This window comes from Sprattus sprattus, assembly GCF_963457725.1.
Source record: "Sprattus sprattus genome assembly, chromosome: 7".
Classification (NCBI taxonomy): domain Eukaryota; kingdom Metazoa; phylum Chordata; class Actinopteri; order Clupeiformes; family Clupeidae; genus Sprattus; species Sprattus sprattus.
Genome location: NC_137926.1, coordinates 4,014,770 through 4,032,119, shown reverse-complemented (window position 1 = coordinate 4,032,119; position 17,350 = coordinate 4,014,770). Strand labels below are relative to the sequence as shown.

Below are 17,350 nucleotides of genomic sequence, written 5' to 3'. Positions count from 1 at the left end.
CAATTAATTAAGTAGCACATACAAAACAATCTTCTTCAGACTTTGTTCACATATGCATTTAACAAATTGTGTATAGTTTTATAATAGGTTCGTCTGGTCTTGTAAAACTAGGTGAGTGCAGCGGTCCTCGCATTCCTAAACCATGAGACAGCAGAAGTACTCCTCCCAAAGAAAAATATGGCAACAGTACAACTGAATTTATTTCTTTGTTTGGAAAAAATACACAGCACTATAGGGCTTTATACAAAAATGATGCAGACTTGCACACTAACTGTGCCGAGTATAAGCACAACAGGATTTAAATAGGGAGAATAACTCCCAGTCATTTCAAGAACATGCATGGGTCAAAATCAAGGAAATATCTTAAGATAAGACACAATTAGTATGTGAGAAAGATATGGAAGGTCTCACTGAGCACAAATAAAAAGTAATGCTTATCGTTAAGTCACAGTTCACGTGCTGACATTGAGACTTGTTTTCACACTTCACACATGAAAACAAACTGCCACCATAACAGACAAAGTTATACAGAATTGCATGACCCTCCAGAGCTCAAATGTCATGGGCAGAAATATTTAACTCTTTGGCAAGAAATGATAAAATCTGAACTCATCAAAACTAAAGCCCAAAGGCTTTTAAGATCTCACTTTGAGAATTCAGTTTCTTGTTGAAAAACAAATTGTCCTCAGGGTCAAACTATGTTACAGTCTTTGGAAGAAACTACAAAGCCCATATGTGGGTTTACTTCCAACCAAACTGAGGACTCAGATTCTTCTTCTTTTTTTTTTTTTAAGATTTATTTTGGGCTTTTATGCCTTTAATTGGACAGGACAGTGAAGAGTTATGGACAGGAAGCGAGGCGGAGTAGACGTGGGGAGAGGATCGGGAGAAGACAGCCAGACTTGAACCTGTGTCACTGCGGGCAACGAAGCCCGTAAATGGGGGGCTTATCGGCTTGCGCCACAGTGCCCCCCTGAGGACTCAGATTCTAAAAGTTTCGGAGCGCTGGCTGCCTCCTCTCTGGACTCAGATTCTAACGGGTCAAACCCAGTACTGGCTGTGTCCAAGAGTGGCAGCACTGGCTGCCTCCTCTCTGGACTCCGGTTCTAACGGGTCAAACCCAGTACTAGCTGCCTCCTCTCTGGGCTCAGATTCTAACGGGTCAAACCCAGTACTGGCTGGTTCCCAGTGTGGGCGCGCTAGCTGGCTCCTCTATAATGAACTCCGGTTCCACTGGGGCCCAGGCACAGAGGACGAAGGGCGAGTCCAGGGGACCCATGCCAGCCACCAGCGCCGTCTCCATGTCTCCGTGCACCCCTTCCAGGATGGGGTTGCCTTGGCAACATCTCACAGGTGTGACGACCACCGACGGAGCAGCGACGCTCCGCTCCGGTGTGCCCAGGCAAGGACTTCTCGGCACCGCCGGGTCTCCGCCCGTCTGTCTCGCCGCGGTGCTCAGCTCCTCGATCATGTTGTGCCGGGCCCGCTTCTCCCTGCGGTGCCGGAAGACCAGGATCAGTACGATGAAGATGACGATGAGGAAGAGGCAAGCCAGGAAGGGCAGGATGATCAGGAGTGGGTCGGACGCCAGCCTGGGCATGGTTTCAACCCACACAGGGACGTTCTTTAGGGTTACTGGGTGTTTTCCAGAGGTAGTATTGGGCACGGTTGAGATTACAGGCTTGCCATGGTTGCCATGGTTGCTGTGCCCTCCCGAGCGACTCCTGGCTTTAGTTTTGTGCCTGTGCTTATGTGGCCTCGAGCCTGAGGGTGGTTTAAGTGGAGACACCGAGTGGATAGTGTTGTTGAGTAGCGGTGACTTAGTAGTAAGCGCAGAGTCTACCGTGATGACAGGCATCCCCGTCAAAGGATTGTACGGCACAACGGTGAACATGAAGACACCTCTCGCTGGCTGGACATTTTTGGCCCGGAGGAGAAACTCAAAGGAATCCTCAAGATGGTGGATTGTGGTCGCGTTCCGGAGAGTCAGGTTGCCTTGGAGAGCGGTCGTGTTCGCGTCTTCCTCAATGGCCACCCTGCCTTGGATCACGTCCTGAAAAGTGAAAGATTTCACAGATTTGGACGAGCCGCTCTGACCAAACTTTATCAGCCTTCCGTGCTGCGGAGGGGAAATGATCTCGAAAAGAGGGTCGTTGCGACTTAAGGCTGCCAACTCACTGGCGTCGATAACGTTTCTTCTCAACTTCACCGCGATGCCGCTCGGAATGCGCACGTGACGGCTCAGGTGGATCAGCGGACTGACTGTAATGTTGACCCCCTGGGCGGTCAGGTTCACCTGAGAGGCGGCAGAGACGGTAAACTCAAAGCTGTCCTGAGGCGAAGTCAGCCGACTCATGTGGTAGGACAGCCTCGCTGACCGCAGGTCCTCCTGGTCGAACTCTACCACCTGTTCACCATCTTTGCACACGCTGCCATAAAGTGGCGGTTGTGTCACGTGGTATTGAATGTTTGCCCTTCTCCTATTGGTCCTGGCTGCCAGATGCGTAGAGGTAAACACGACTGTGGACTGCCCCTGCTGGAGTGTGATGCCCGTGTTGTTCACCATGGTTACGGTGGCCTGGTCCACCTCCACCCTCAGGCAGGGGTGAAGCGGGTGGTGCACCCCGTCAGTCACGCTGAAGTTGAACACTCCGGGGGCGACGTCTCCATCTTGGACGAAGTGAACCTGTCCGCTGTCGACGTCACGCTGGGTGAACGTCAGACCCGACTCGTTTTGTCCGTCTCTCAAGAACAGGAAGCCGTTGTCAGGCTTGCTCATCACGGTATAATGAATGTCTTCCGGCGATGTGTCCTGGTCCTCCACGTGGAGGTTTTCAGGGGTTAAGGTGATGGTGTCCCCCTGGACCACTTTCAGAACGGGGTCCACGGTCTTAATCACAGGTGGCTTATCGTTGACAGGTGTGACGGTGACGCCGAAGGTCTCGGACACCACCTCAGTCCGCTCCTGGGGTGGCTGGACGGGTTTGCCGTTCTGATTCAGCCAAATATCTAAAGAGAAATAATCGTAATGGTTCTCAGAGTCGTCATGCGTGTATGTTATCCCTTCCTGGTCAATGATGACCTGGGAGAAGTCTGCTTTCTCATTGGTCAGGTTCTGGTCTCCCACGGCAACCACTCCGTAGCTAGGTAGCGATGTCACTCTGTACCACACCTCATAAGTGTGGTTCCCTGGTTCCTTTACTTTTTTCAACAAGTTTGAGGCGTCAAGTTTGGACTTGTCTATAACCACCTTTCCACCTTCTTCCACTATAGCACCTGAATGACAAAAAAAACAAAGACAGTACTGTCTCATAATGTAGAGAAGTAGCATATTTTAATATCTTAATTTCAATTTAGTTGGTTGATTCTTTCTCTGAAAACAGACGTACCAGTGTTAGCAAGAAGAACAGATCTGTGCTCCGGGCCGCCATTTTCATACGAGATGTCTATGGTGAGTGTGTGTCGCTGAACCGAGGCCAGAGAAGACAGGACGGTGAAGGTGAATGAGTCTGTGGCTGCCCATCCAACAGCATCAGTGTCCGTCTGTTCATACAGGATTTCTCCCTCATTCACCTGCAAACATGATAGCACAGAAACTGAGTAAAGGGAACAAGGTTTAAAGGTCAGTCAAGCCGTTATATTTGAAGGAGCTATACGTAGGTCTGGATAGCTGTTGGTGAGTGAGCTAAAATTATTTCATACACCCCAGCAGATTGTGGGATCGAGGTAAAAAGACCCCATTTACGTCTTCATTTAAGTGCTCATGCTTTTGAGCTAGCTGATAGGCTAACCAGTTTGAACCAGTTTGAACCAGTTTTGGACATTACATCAAAACGTTAATTAATTCACGTTCTGTTGCTATTTATAGTTCATACGTGGACATTTGTGAACTACAGTTCTTCCATACAGCACCTTTAAGGATGTTATCAAATTAGTGCTGTTCATATCACAGGTTGTCATGGCCAAGGCCTTAGTTGCCATGGCTTCTTTTTACAGCACTCTGATCTGGAAAGGTTAAGATTTCAGATATAACCGAACCCGGCTGACGCAATAAAAAGTCTGCCAAGGGCCGTAATTAGCTGAATTAGCCATGGCACTGCATGTCCTGCACAAATGAAAACACACACACACACACACACACACACACACAGCATGTCCTCCACAAATGAAAACCTGCTGTACAGCAGCTGGAATGACAGCCACACAAGATATCTTTTTGTGTTCTCATACTGTGCAACAATGACCAAAATCATCTCTCTTTCTACAGTAACACCCTTAGATAGCTGTATCTACACACAAGATAGACATGCGGGGAAATCACACACACACACACACACACACACACACACACACACACACACACTCACACACACACACACTTATACACACATACAGACACACACACACATACACATGCACACAAGCACACACACATACCGACATACACACACATACACACACACACACATTCACGTGCACACACACACACATGAGAAAACACAAACCATATTTTGCGTAAAAGAAGATATATCCTCTGTTATGTGATCTTCTGCCACCCTGACCAATCTGCCCAGCTTTGGAGGGTGAGTCACTTTGAAGACGATGACACGGTGTCCGGTGATGTCACTGAAGTCATTGGTCACCACCAGCAGATCATCATCTGTAATGGGCTTCAAAGTGCCTGGATGAAGGAAGAAAGAGGGCTGTTGTTGAAGAAATTCTCTTATTTGTACTTACATTTTGGAAACCACAGTTTATACGAATACTAAATTCAGTTAGTATTTCACCCTCTAAAGTCTCTTAACCTTGTTGTGAGCAGAATTTCTTATAGACTTTAATTTGCGAGTGATAAGAGGCATTACATGCAGTTTACTCAGTAATCAGTAAAGATAAGGCTGGAATTATGACATCAAATAGCATGAGCATGAAGAACTCCCTTTGGAGGGAGGGAGTGTGTGTGTGTGTGTGTGTGTGTGTGTGTGTGTGTGTGTGTGTGTGTGTGTGTTGTGTTGGTGGGATGACTGGAAAAAAGGAAAAGATAATGCAACTGAGGTACAACAACGTCACTGTGGAATGTTCTTAGATATATTAATCACTAATTAGACTGCAGAATGCTATTAAAACATAATGACGGACCTTACCCTCTTTTATACGATTAATATTGTGAAAGGAGTGCTGTGTGGTGTCTATCATAAAATCAAGATATGTCTGAGAGCAAACAGGTTTGGATGGTCAGTTTACCTGGGAAAACCTTCAGAGGAAAGTTTCTCTCCAGGCTTAGAACAAGGGTGCGGGCCACAGTGGAGAAGGTGTCTCTGTCAGCGAGGTTCTGCCCGTCACTGACCTGGAAGTGAAAGCCACCAGACAGAGCACCTAAAGAAAGATGGCAAATCCAAGTTACTGCTACTCAGTGTACTGCTAATGTTTTAATACTTAAGCACCTACAAGAAACATCACAATGAAAAAATCATCACTATTAATCATTAATAACCATCAACATCATATTCGATTATCCTATAAACTCATAATCGACAGAGACATGGGTGAAATGGACTCTATTTAGGTGTCAATGACATGTCGGCAGGTTGTATATGTCTCAGGATCACTTTGTGGAATCAATGCAATCCAGTATGTTCATGGTTGTTAAGTTTTTAGTTTTTGTATTATTTTCTGTCAGTCTGTGTGCTGTTTACTTTTCTGTTCCTCTGTATCTATGATAAAACTTTAAAAAAAATGAAGCGTCAAAAAAACCTCATAATTGACCCTGGTGACAGATTTAAAGTGTAAACGGACCTCCATGGACAAACACAAGCTGGCCGGTCTGGATGTGTGCCTGGGTGAAGTTCAGGATGGGTCTTGAGGGGGCGCTCTTGAGGGCCAGATGTCCGTTGGTGGGAGGGGTCACGATGAACTCCAATTGCTCCGGCGTGGAGTCTTTGTCCTCGGCGTTGAGGTCGTCTACTGTGATCTCTGTGATAGACCCAACCCACACCTGAGACAGAGGGAGACAAGAGAGATCAGAACGAGAGGGAATCACAGAATCGCCCTAAATCTTCACAATGAAACACGAGCACAAAAGGGTTTTCACTGCAACCTTTACATCTAAAAATTGAAATGAACACATTTCTTTGATTAAGAAAATATACCAGTGATTTGGGGATGATCACTATTTCCTTATGTGCCTCCTTGTGGTGACAATGTGCACTGCATTTGCATCTGAACAAAATTAGACACATGTCGTTTCTCATTTTGTTGGATCTATACTCGGAACAGGATTTCATGGAAAATATCAGCCTTAAGCTACTTAGAAAGTTTCTAAAACCTTTTCATGAAAAGGATTCTCTAGATATGGTCTACACAGGACACACAATCTCACAATCATGAACAGATTTGTAGATACTGTACGCTCCTTGTATATACTAGAGGCCGGTATGGCATGCCTGGTATGTCTGACTCAGGGGTTTCTTTGTAACATTATTGATTCAACATTTGTTCCTTCTCATCCCTCTAAAGGAGAACAGATGTGGAGAATAATGACATCATCTTGCCCATCTTTTATTGATAATCAGTTCTACAGTTCACAGAACAAAAAATTAAATTATCATGATTTACTCAAGAATGTAAAATAAATGTGTCAATCTCTTTGGCTAAGTTATTAAAATGATTCTAGTCTAGTCTCTTGCGTGCCTCGTGGCACATAAGGCCTCAAATAAAAATGATTCCCGAACACTAAATGGCACCAACGCGCTGGCCAAAGTCTTTACCCCAGGGCACAAGAGGAAGCTCACCTTCAGAATCCTGTTCACTGTGACAGTCGGAGCCTCGTCGTCAACAGGGGTGACGTTAACGAACACGACGCACGGCAGGCTGTGCCTCTGGAGGACCGTGTCGTTGGCGATCAGCGTGAAATTATCGGCCACCGACTCACTCCCATCGTGAACGTAATGAATGAAGCCCTGCTCAGCCTGTGCAGACGCATTCACCCATTATTAACACAGCATTACGGTAACACAGCATGCACACAGCATCAACCCATTATTAACACAGCATTACGGTAACACAGCATGCACACAGCATCAACCCATTATTAACACAGCATTACGGTAACACAGCATTCACACAGCATCAACCCATTATTAACACAGCATTACGGTAACACAGCATTCACACAGCATCAACCCATTATTAACACAGCATTACGGTAACACAGCATTCACACAGCATCAACCCATTATTAACACAGCATTACGGTAACACAGCATTCACACAGCATCAACCCATTATTAACACAGCATTACGGTAACACAGCATTCACACAGCATCAACCCATTATTAACACAGCATTACGGTAACACAGCATTCACACAGCATCAACCCATTATTAACACAGCATTACGGTAACACAGCATTCACACAGCATCAACCCATTATTAACACAGCATTACGGTAACACAGCATTCACACAGCATCAACCCATTATTAACACAGCATTACGGTAACACAGCATTCACACAGCATCAACCCATTATTAACACAGCATTACGGTAACACAGCATTCACACAGCATCAACCCATTATTAACACAGCATTACGGTAACACAGCATTCACACAGCATCAACCCATTATTAACACAGCATTACGGTAACACAGCATTCACACAGCATCAACCCATTATTAACACAGCATTACGGTAACACAGCATTCACACAGCATCAACCCATTATTAACACAGCATTACGGTAACACAGCATTCACACAGCATCAACCCATTATTAGCACAGCATTACGGTAACACAGCATTCACACAGCATCAACCCATTATTAACACAGCATTACGGTAACACAGCATTCACACAGCATCAACCCATTATTAACACAGCATTAATACAGCATTAATACAGCATCAACCCATTATTAACACAATACAGCATTAATACAGCATCAACTCATTATTAACACAGCATTAATACAGCATTAATACAGCATCAACCCATTATTAACACAGCATTACGGTAACACAGCATTCACACAGCATCAACCCATTATTAACACAGCATTAATACAGCATCAACACAGCATTCACACAGCATCAACCCATTATTAACACTGCATTACGGTAACACAGCATTCACACAGCATCAACCCATTATTAACACAGCATTCACACAGCATCAACCCATTATTAACACAGCATTAATACAGCATTAATACAGCATCAACACAGCATTAATACAGCATCAACACAGCATTCACACAGCATCAACCCATTATTAACACAGCATTACGGTAACACAGCATTCACACAGCATCAACCTATTATTAACACAGCATTACGGTAACACAGCATTCACACAGCATTCACCCATTATTAACACAGCATTACGGTAACACAGCATTCACACAGCATTCACCCATTATTAACACAGCATTAATACAGCATTAATACAGCATCAACACAGCATTAATACAGCATCAACACAGCATTAAAACAGCATCAACACTGCATCAACACAGCATTAAAAGGCCTGCGGCCTGCGTGAAAAATTAACACAGCATTTAAAGCACACAGATTTATATCTCTGAAAAATAGAAGTGAGATCTCATAAAATGTAGTTTACAGATTTGAGACAAACATGTTATTCAGTGTAAAGTTATCAGATTGAATTTCTAATAAGGGCTGGCTTTCATCCAATGGGTGAGAAGAGAGCAGTGAAGGCGGTTATCAGGAGGCTGTGGCGGCCTGTCAATCAAACCGTGCAGATATCGGGTCTGTGAACTCCTCTGCTACGTCACATAAACAAATGTACACAAACTTTGCAAATAAGGCTAAAGCTACCAGGCGACATCTCTTCATATCTTTCATATAGGCTAGCAAAAGCTGTAGCCTGTATATATATATATATATTTTTTTAAGATTTATTTTTGGGCTTTTATGCCTTTAATCAGATAGGACAGTAGAGAGAGACAGGAAGTGAGCTGGAGAAAGATCGGGAGAGGGATTGGGAAATGACCGCGAGTCGGACTCAAAACCGGGTCCCCATGGGTATTCCGACCCATTCATGGTACAGGGCTGCTGCTGCTTGCGCCACAGCTCCCCCCCCCCCGCCTGTATATCTTTTATGGCCTAAATTATGTGCTGTGGAATCGATTAGAGGATATGTTTACGAGCTAATATAAATGATCATTTAGATAGAGCATTGTATCAAAGTTCAGTTATCTCTCAGCGGTAACATGTCCCAGATTGTCTCACACAAACGTACCACTTGTCCCACAATTGGTCTGTTTGCATCTGGTCGTGTGACGTGATGCGACAGTGTAAATCTGAATGGGAAAGAAGTGAAGGGGATCACCTGTAATCTAGTGAAAGAGAAGTGAAATGGGATCACCTGTAATCTAGTGAAAGAGAAGTGAAATGGGATCACCTGTAATCTAATGAAAGAGAAGTGAAGGGGATCACCTGTAATCTAGTGAAAGAGAAGTGAAATGGGATCACCTGTAATCTAGTGAAAGAGAAGTGAAATGGGATCACCTGTAATCTAGTGAAAGAGAAGTGAAGAGGATCACCTGTAATCTAGTGAAAGAGAAGTGAAATGGGATCACCTGTAATCTGGTGAAAGAGAAGTGAAATGGGATCACCTGTAATCTAGTGAAAGAGAATTGAAATGGGATCACCTGTAATCTAGTGAAAGAGAAGTGAAGAGGATCACCTGTAATCTAGTGAAAGAGAAGTGAAATGGGATCACCTGTAATCTAGTAAAAGAGAAGTGAAATGGGATCACCAGTAATCTAGTGAAAGAGAAATGAAATGGGATCACCTGTAATCTAGTGAAAGAGAAGTGAAATGGGATCACCTGTAATCTAGTGAAAGAGAAGTGAAATGAGATCACCTGTAATCTAGTGAAAGAGAAGTGAAATGGGATCACCTGTAATCTAGTGAAAGAGAAGTGAAATGGGATCACCTGTAATCTAGTGAAAGAGAAGTGAAATGGGATCACCTGTAATCTGGTGAAAGAGAAGTGAAATGGGATCACCTGTAATCTAGTGAAAGAGAAGTGAAATGGGATCACCTGTAATCTAGTGAAAGAGAAGTGAAATGGGATCACCTGTAATCTAGTGAAGGAGAAGTGAAGAGGATCACCTGTAATCTAGTGAAAGAGAAGTGAAGAGGATCACCTGTAATCTAGTGAAGGAGAAGTGAAGAGGATCACCTGTAATCTGGTGAAGGAAGGGATGGCCACCCCTGGGATCCTCAGGTTCTCTATCTGGCCGTAATGTGGGGCTTCTGTCACCTGGTACAAGAAGTTGAGCCCTGAGAAGTGGTGGTTGGTGACCTGTATGACGTCCTTGTTCAGGACCCTGGAGGACCCCTCTTTCAGGGTCACACGGGAGACCTGCATTGGGATGTGCTGAGGGATTACATCCATGGTAACCGTGATGTCGATGACCTCCGTTAGACCATTACTGACGTCCAACAGGAAGCTGTCAGCGGAGTTTTCAGAGCCCACATGGACATACTGGATGAGTCCATCATTGATGTCCTGCTGGCTGAAGCTCTGAATTGGCCTCCCCTTTGTCCCCTGATACGGCTTGTCCTCGCCTGCAGATCTACGCAGGAAGCCGTGAGAGGGAGCGTCCTTCACTGAATACACGATCTCAGAGGGAGTGTTGTCCTTGTGAGTCACCTGTAAACAACAACACAAATGCAAGCATCATTTCACATCTTGCCCATTCCCTTCACGTTTACATTCCATAGAAAAGTAGACTTTTCTCTACACTCTTCTCTAGAATCTTCTCTAGACTCTTCTCTATACTCTTCTCCACTCTCTTCTCTATACTCTTCTCCACTCTCTTCTCTACACTCTTCTCTACACTCTTCTCTAGAATCTTCTCTAGACTCTTCTCTATACTCTTCTCCACTCTCTTCTCTACACTCTTCTCTACACTCTTTTCTAGAATCTTCTCTAGACTCTTCTCTATACTCTTCTCTACACTCTTCTCTATACTCTTCTCTAGATTCCTCTACACTCTTCTCCACACTCTTCTCCACACGCTCCTCTAGACTATTCTATACACTTCTTTCTATACTCTTCTCTACACTCTTCTCTAGACTCTTCTCAATACTCTTCTTTAGGTTACTCTGTACACTCTTCCCTAGAGTCTTCTCTACACTCTTCTCCACCCTCCTCTCTACACTCTTCTCTAGACTCTTCTCCACCCTCCTCTCTACACTCTTCTCTACACAAAGCAGATATTAAGATGCTTTTTATATTTCAGCTCAGGGGCGTAACTATAAGTAGTGCAGCCTCTGCAGCTACACGTAGGCCCAAAGTCACGAAGGGCCCATGGCAGGCATCTGTGCCCCTCTGCTGGAGGAGTGTGCCCCTCTGACATATCAGCCAGAAACGTCTTCCCAGGGGCCCAGCATAACATAATGAAGGCTATTGTGTTGAATTTGAATGATGCAACTAACCTCAAATTGCCTTGCACAGGGGCCCATCATTACTTTGCTATGCTACCAGTCCAGGTGAATGAACATTGCACTGTAAATGTTCAGACTGAAAGCTATCGCGTTGACAATGAATGATGCAACTAACCTCGAGCTGTGTCCTGCTGATCTTAACAGGTTTATTTTCCTCCACCACAATGGGGTTGTTGTTAATTACTTCTGGAGGCTCCTGGTGGCTCTCGAGGTACACTCTCACAACAACGCTGGCGTCAAGACGCAGCCCTTTCAAACTCACAGTAAAATTAAAGAAGTCATAAAGATTCACGCCATCATTGTGCCTATACATCACATGACCGGCCTTGATGTTATGCTGGGTGAACGTCTTAGCTGCTGCTCCATTGCACGTGAGACTCCCATGACGGGGGGGAAGGAAAAGTTCAAAGGTCATTTCCTGATCGTCTCGAATGTCCAGGTTGCTGGTGACGGAGAAGTTAGCCGAAGTCAAGACTACTTGATTTCCCTTCTGTACCATCAGTCCTGTGTTTTTTGCCACTTTAATGTATGGGTCCTGAGCAATGACTTCCAAGATGGTGGACGTGTAGTGCCTTCCATCAGATACAAAGAGGACGAATCGACCGTAGCTCGCACCTTCGTGGACAAATAGAACTCTCTTCTCCTCCAAGTCCTTCTGGTGGAACTGGTACAGATTGTGTGACGTGTCATTTACTAAGACAATCTCACCCATGGGAATCCCTCGTCTAGTGTAGACCAATTGTCCATCGTCAAAGTCCGAATCGGCGTCATGGTAACACAAATCCTCCAATGTCAGCAATCTCTGACTGTTCTTTGCCACATGGAAGACTTTATCAACCACACGGACAGGTTTCTCGTCGTTGACTAGTTGAATGGAAATTCTAAAGGTTCCCTTTACACCAGTCTCATCTTTCATCGAAGTCCCAGAAGCAAGGAAAGTGAATTCGTCATAAGTGGTTTCACTGTCATCGTGGACATACATGAGTCGCCCATCAAGAATGTCCTGGTTTGAGAACTGTGAAATGTTCTCATTATTGGTGGTGGAACTGGAAAGGTTGATTTTCTTTAACTTCCCATTCTTGGGACTGCTGATGACTTTATAGTGCATTTCACCTGCGGTGGGGTTCTCAGAAAAAAGCTTTTCTTTGGTAATAACTTTACTTTCCCCCTCCATCAACTCAAGCCCAAGATTAGTTAAAATAATGTTCTGTGTAGATGCCTTGATGTTAAATCTGAAGTCATGGTTCTCTGAATAAGAATATTTGGAAAATATCAGAAAAGTGAACGAATCCTTTGTGTCGATAGATGAAACACTCTCCATCTCATAGTGCAGTTTCAGATCAGAAATGTCTTTTTGGCTGAAAGTGGAGTTGATCCTTAACACCTTATCGTCAAGTAGTAAGTCTCCTTTCTTTGGCAATGACAGCAATAAAAAGTAAAGGTCGCTCTCTGAGATTTTCATACCCTTGGCGACAGCCCGTAGGTCTTGAGGGGTGAGTGTCACCTTGCGCTCTGCATCCACCTGCATTTTGCTCTTGATGACCTTATAGTGAATCCCTTGCACTACGATTGGGAACAACATTTCCTCCGTGGTTGTGGAGCCGATGGTTACTCTGAACCTGAAGCTGTCGGTCACATTCCCCGGATGGGAGCCCAGGTACGTGCTCAGGTACCTGATCCGGTCCTTTTCCAGAAGCTTCTGTGAGAATATCCACGTGTTTTTCCACTCTCCGCTCGAGTGCAGCCTCTGGAGTTCTCCGTACTGAGGGGGCTCCGCGACGTCGTAGCGCAGCTCCACCACCTGATTGGCCACGTTCACCTGGACCGCCAGGTGCGAGGAGCTCAGGATGACCCATCCCCCCTGGGTCACCTCCACTCCCGTGTTATTCACAACTCTGTACTCCAACGGGACGGCCATCAGCCTGAGCACCACTGTGTTGCTGACCTTGTCCCCATCGCTCACCCTCAGTGCCAATCTAGAGTTCGTAATGCCTGTGTGGACGTAAAACACCTTTCCCTGCTCCAGATTTAGGTAAGAAAAGTTCTTGATTGCCTGGCCAGGGTCATCCTCGATCTCTAGGAAGCCAGCGTCTGTATTTAGATTACCAAGAACTGTAAATATCAGGTCTGTGGAGTTGCTGTCTGGGTCTATAACCCTTAACATGTCGGTAGTAAGTTGGCGCGTGGACTGTTCCAGCAGGACAAAGAGGCTTCCCTCCGGAAAACTGAGCTCAGGAGCGTCGTTGCTGGGCGTTATGCTGATGTTGAACCTGTGGAGCTTGTTCCCCCTAATGCAGGCCGGTAACTGTCTCTTGCTGCTGCTGAACACTGAAAATATGAAGAAATCCACCTGGGCCTCCGAGCCCCCATGGACGTAGATGACCCGACCGTGCCAAAGGTCCAGGAGGCTGAAGGTATTCTCCTCCTGCTCAGGATCCACGTCCAGCCTCAGCTGGCCATGAACTGGCTGCTCCGCAACGCGGAACATGATCTGGGACTGACTGATCCCTAAGCTTCGTAATTCCACGTTCATCTTGACGTGTTGAAACCCCAGGGAAGCCTGACCCCCCTCTGGGACGATCAGGTTTTCGAGGAGCAGAAAGCTTTGTCCTCTCTTGCAGTCCGCTCCCGATACACTCACTGACTCATTCCCAGGGGAAGGGTTGGGGCTGGGTGTCGTGATAGAGTTAAAGGTTCTCTCAGTCTCACAGCCAACAGAAGTATCCTTAGTCACCATGGCGTTTGGCAAGCCCATCTTTTGCGCGTTGACTCTGATGTGTTTCAAACACCCTCTGAGTGACCCTCCTCCTATCTGTTTGTCTGCAATAGACCGCAGACCCTTCTGTCTGGCCTGTTCGCGGGTATTACCATCAAGGCCGCCAATGAAAAGAGGCCCACTGAGTTGGAGGGCATTGGTGTTCGGACCCAAACTAGAGTTCTGCATGTCTGCGCCCACAGACAAGTGGACGTTCAGTGTGGACAGGTGTAGCTTCACCTGATGCCAGTCGTGCTCACTAACTGGCACTGGGGAACGAAGCTCAGTCTTCCTGCTTGCTGCCCCGATCACAGCCACCACATGGCCACCTCGCAGTTCAATGGCAATATAGTGCCCTTCACTCGCAGAACTGTAGAGGATGATGCCGTCTTTGGCCGACCGGTGAAGCTGGCACTCGAAAACCCCCTCCTGGGGCACGTCCCATGTCGGGAGGGACATGTAGGCCCTGGAGCTGAAGAAGTTTATGGGGTCGTCTGCGCTGGCGGAAAACTCGGGGCTGCACCCGAGCGACACCTCGTGAACTGTTTTATAGCCCGAGTACGGCCTGAGGGAGGAGAGCAGGTTGTGCTGGTTGAACAGCACCTCGTCCAGGCAGCCTCTAAAGCCAACGGGCGTCCTCTCTGTCGGGAGGTAAGGCCCCTCCAGGCCTCCCAGACCACCCACGAACAAGCCGTCCTGGATGCTGAGCTCCCGGTCGGGTCCGGGCATCCTCAGGCTGGTGTGGGAGTGCTTGTCGACGGTCAGCGTGACGTTGCGCTGGTCCTGCTGGAGCTCCATTGTGTGCCAGACCAGGTCGTTCAGCTGGACACCTTTCTCCGAGCGAAGACTGCGGACGCCAGACCCGAGGTCCATGGACACCTGCGACACGGAAAAACAGAGACATTCATAAGTCTTTGAAAATATTGACGTCTGATAAGGTATTCATCTAAAGAGTTTGATAGAAAAGGGAACACTAAGGTTAGATTAAAACAATTGAAATAAAGATTGATGAAAATAAAGTAAGGTTAGTGAGGTAGAATGCCGTAAACTCACATTTAAGATGAGGGAGGTATCATACTCTGGATATTTGTGATGGCACATAATTTATGAGTATTGGTCTGAATATCTGGAGGGTAATATCTCCCCTTCAGAATAATCATGAATGGACTTGTCCATGTCAGTGACTTTTTTTGAGCAGCAACACAAGATCACCTGCTTCTAGTTCGTGCCCGAAGGCAGTCTCTGTGTAATTACTGCTTCCAAGTCTAAGGAATATGTGTGGCATACTATCAGATCAGCAGTACCCACAGTCAACTCCTTTCGATACTTCCACAAATATTTAGCTGTCTGTATCATTTGACAGGAATGAACTACAAATAGTGCCAAAGCAGGAAGTGGAGGAATACTATTTAACTGTACTACTGGCCAAGCAGACGAGGCATAAACATCAACTGAATGCAATGAGATAGACCTATGTTATTCAGTGTGATAGCTTATTATTGTTACATATTATTGTTACATATTATTTTTACATTTTATTTATGGTGATTTTTTACCAATTTACAAACAATATATTTTAGAAGTTATATGATGTAAAAGTATGTTACAACAAGACCTATGGGAACGAGAAAACTAAAAAAAACAAGAAAAACAAAACAGCATCCCAGTATTTCATTTATTATTATATATATTATTAATGTGGTATATTTCTACCAGATCAATTATAACCTTTAGTGAGAAACATGGGCATCATGATTCATCACCTGAATGCGTCCGGACTGAAGTTCCACCAGACAGAAGTCCGTGTCCCCCGCGGCCAGGAAGAGTACCCCGCTGCTGTGGGAGGTCCGGAAGCGGACGTGAAGCGAAGTCCGGACGGACGCCTCTACGGCCTTCAGCAACACAAAGCCATCCCCGTAGAATGAAGCTGTGAAAGTAGGATGGATGGATCCACAAACAGCTGTTAGTGTTATGTGAAATAGTGTAGTGTTATGCGTAGCGAAACAGTCTTTAGTGAACATGGTGCACCCAGATTTTATCATTGCGACACAAGAGCTGTTTACAACACTATAATTATAATGACCTAAAATATACATTGCGCCATCCAATAGGAAGTACCATGACTGGCCATTTTAAAGTGGAATACTTTAGCAGAAACAGAGCAGAAAATAATACAGAGAGTTCTCCTGCTTTTTGAAACCTCTAACTTAATGAATGATGATTGACGTCGAGTTGACGAATTCTTTGTAAATGAACAACCCCAAAAGAAGAATCTGTTGGGAAAAAAAGGAATTTTGAAAAAGGTGACCTAAATCAGAATAGAGTAGCCTTCTCTACTCTCGAGACCAGTCCCTGGATCCAGACGCTGACCCTAGTTCTGTTACCCTGTCTACATGCTTTAACTTCTGTTGTGTACACATGCCTACCATCAGCATGCTTAAACAGACATCATTCCATTTACTTTAAGTCCTCCATCTGTCTCTGCCTATTGCATTAAACTGTATACTTGCACGCTAGTCCCTGTGGAGTAAACTAGCCTTGCCTTGTCAACAATATAATCTGTGATAAATAATCTGTGCCCATATGGCGCAAAACAGGGTCTAGGTAATCTGATATGCCCATTTCAAAACACAAACATGATCTATACTTCTTATCAAGACAATAGGTATGCAATCTGTTGTCCACGATGGGGCAGTTTTCTAATTTACTCGTTAAGCCTAATTCTACAGTTTTAGACTAATGTCTAATTGCATCTCTCTGCTGCATTAAAAAGTCTCAGACTTTCTCTAATCTGAGTTTAATGGTACGCAGTCCAGAAAGACGATTAGAGCTGGATGCAGAGGAGAGGACAGATTAAATCTGACCCCCCAAAAATTCTGTTGCAAATATTTGTATTCATCATTGTATCTATTCCAATTATCTTCTGAGAGTATAGATATTTCTATAGATTTTGTGTTACAATGAAGAATAATTTATTTTTAATATGTTTTAAATCACTGTCTTCTGATTATAGGTGAGCTTTCACATAAGAAATTCCTAATGTAGGCTTTTAATATTTCAGACTTCAAATTTTATTTGTATCTTGTTCACCTATTGCTAACTTTTAAATGAGGGT

General features: G+C 45.0%; 1 protein-coding gene across 1 annotated transcript; it reads right to left on the bottom strand.

The window, feature by feature from the left end:
* Positions 1-1,162: 1,162 nt before the first annotated feature.
* LOC308368410 (chondroitin sulfate proteoglycan 4-like) lies at positions 1,163-16,277 on the bottom strand (the record flags this gene model as incomplete). The annotated part of the gene is made up of 9 exons (XM_080842580.1): positions 1,163-3,276; positions 3,390-3,573; positions 4,563-4,681; positions 5,242-5,373; positions 5,794-5,992; positions 6,789-6,965; positions 10,210-10,683; positions 11,596-15,114; positions 15,999-16,277. The coding sequence occupies 9 exons, from the start codon at positions 16,275-16,277 to the stop codon at positions 1,163-1,165; spliced, it is 7,197 nt and encodes a 2,398-aa protein (XP_080698706.1).
* Between the last annotated feature and the right edge of the window lie 1,073 nt (positions 16,278-17,350).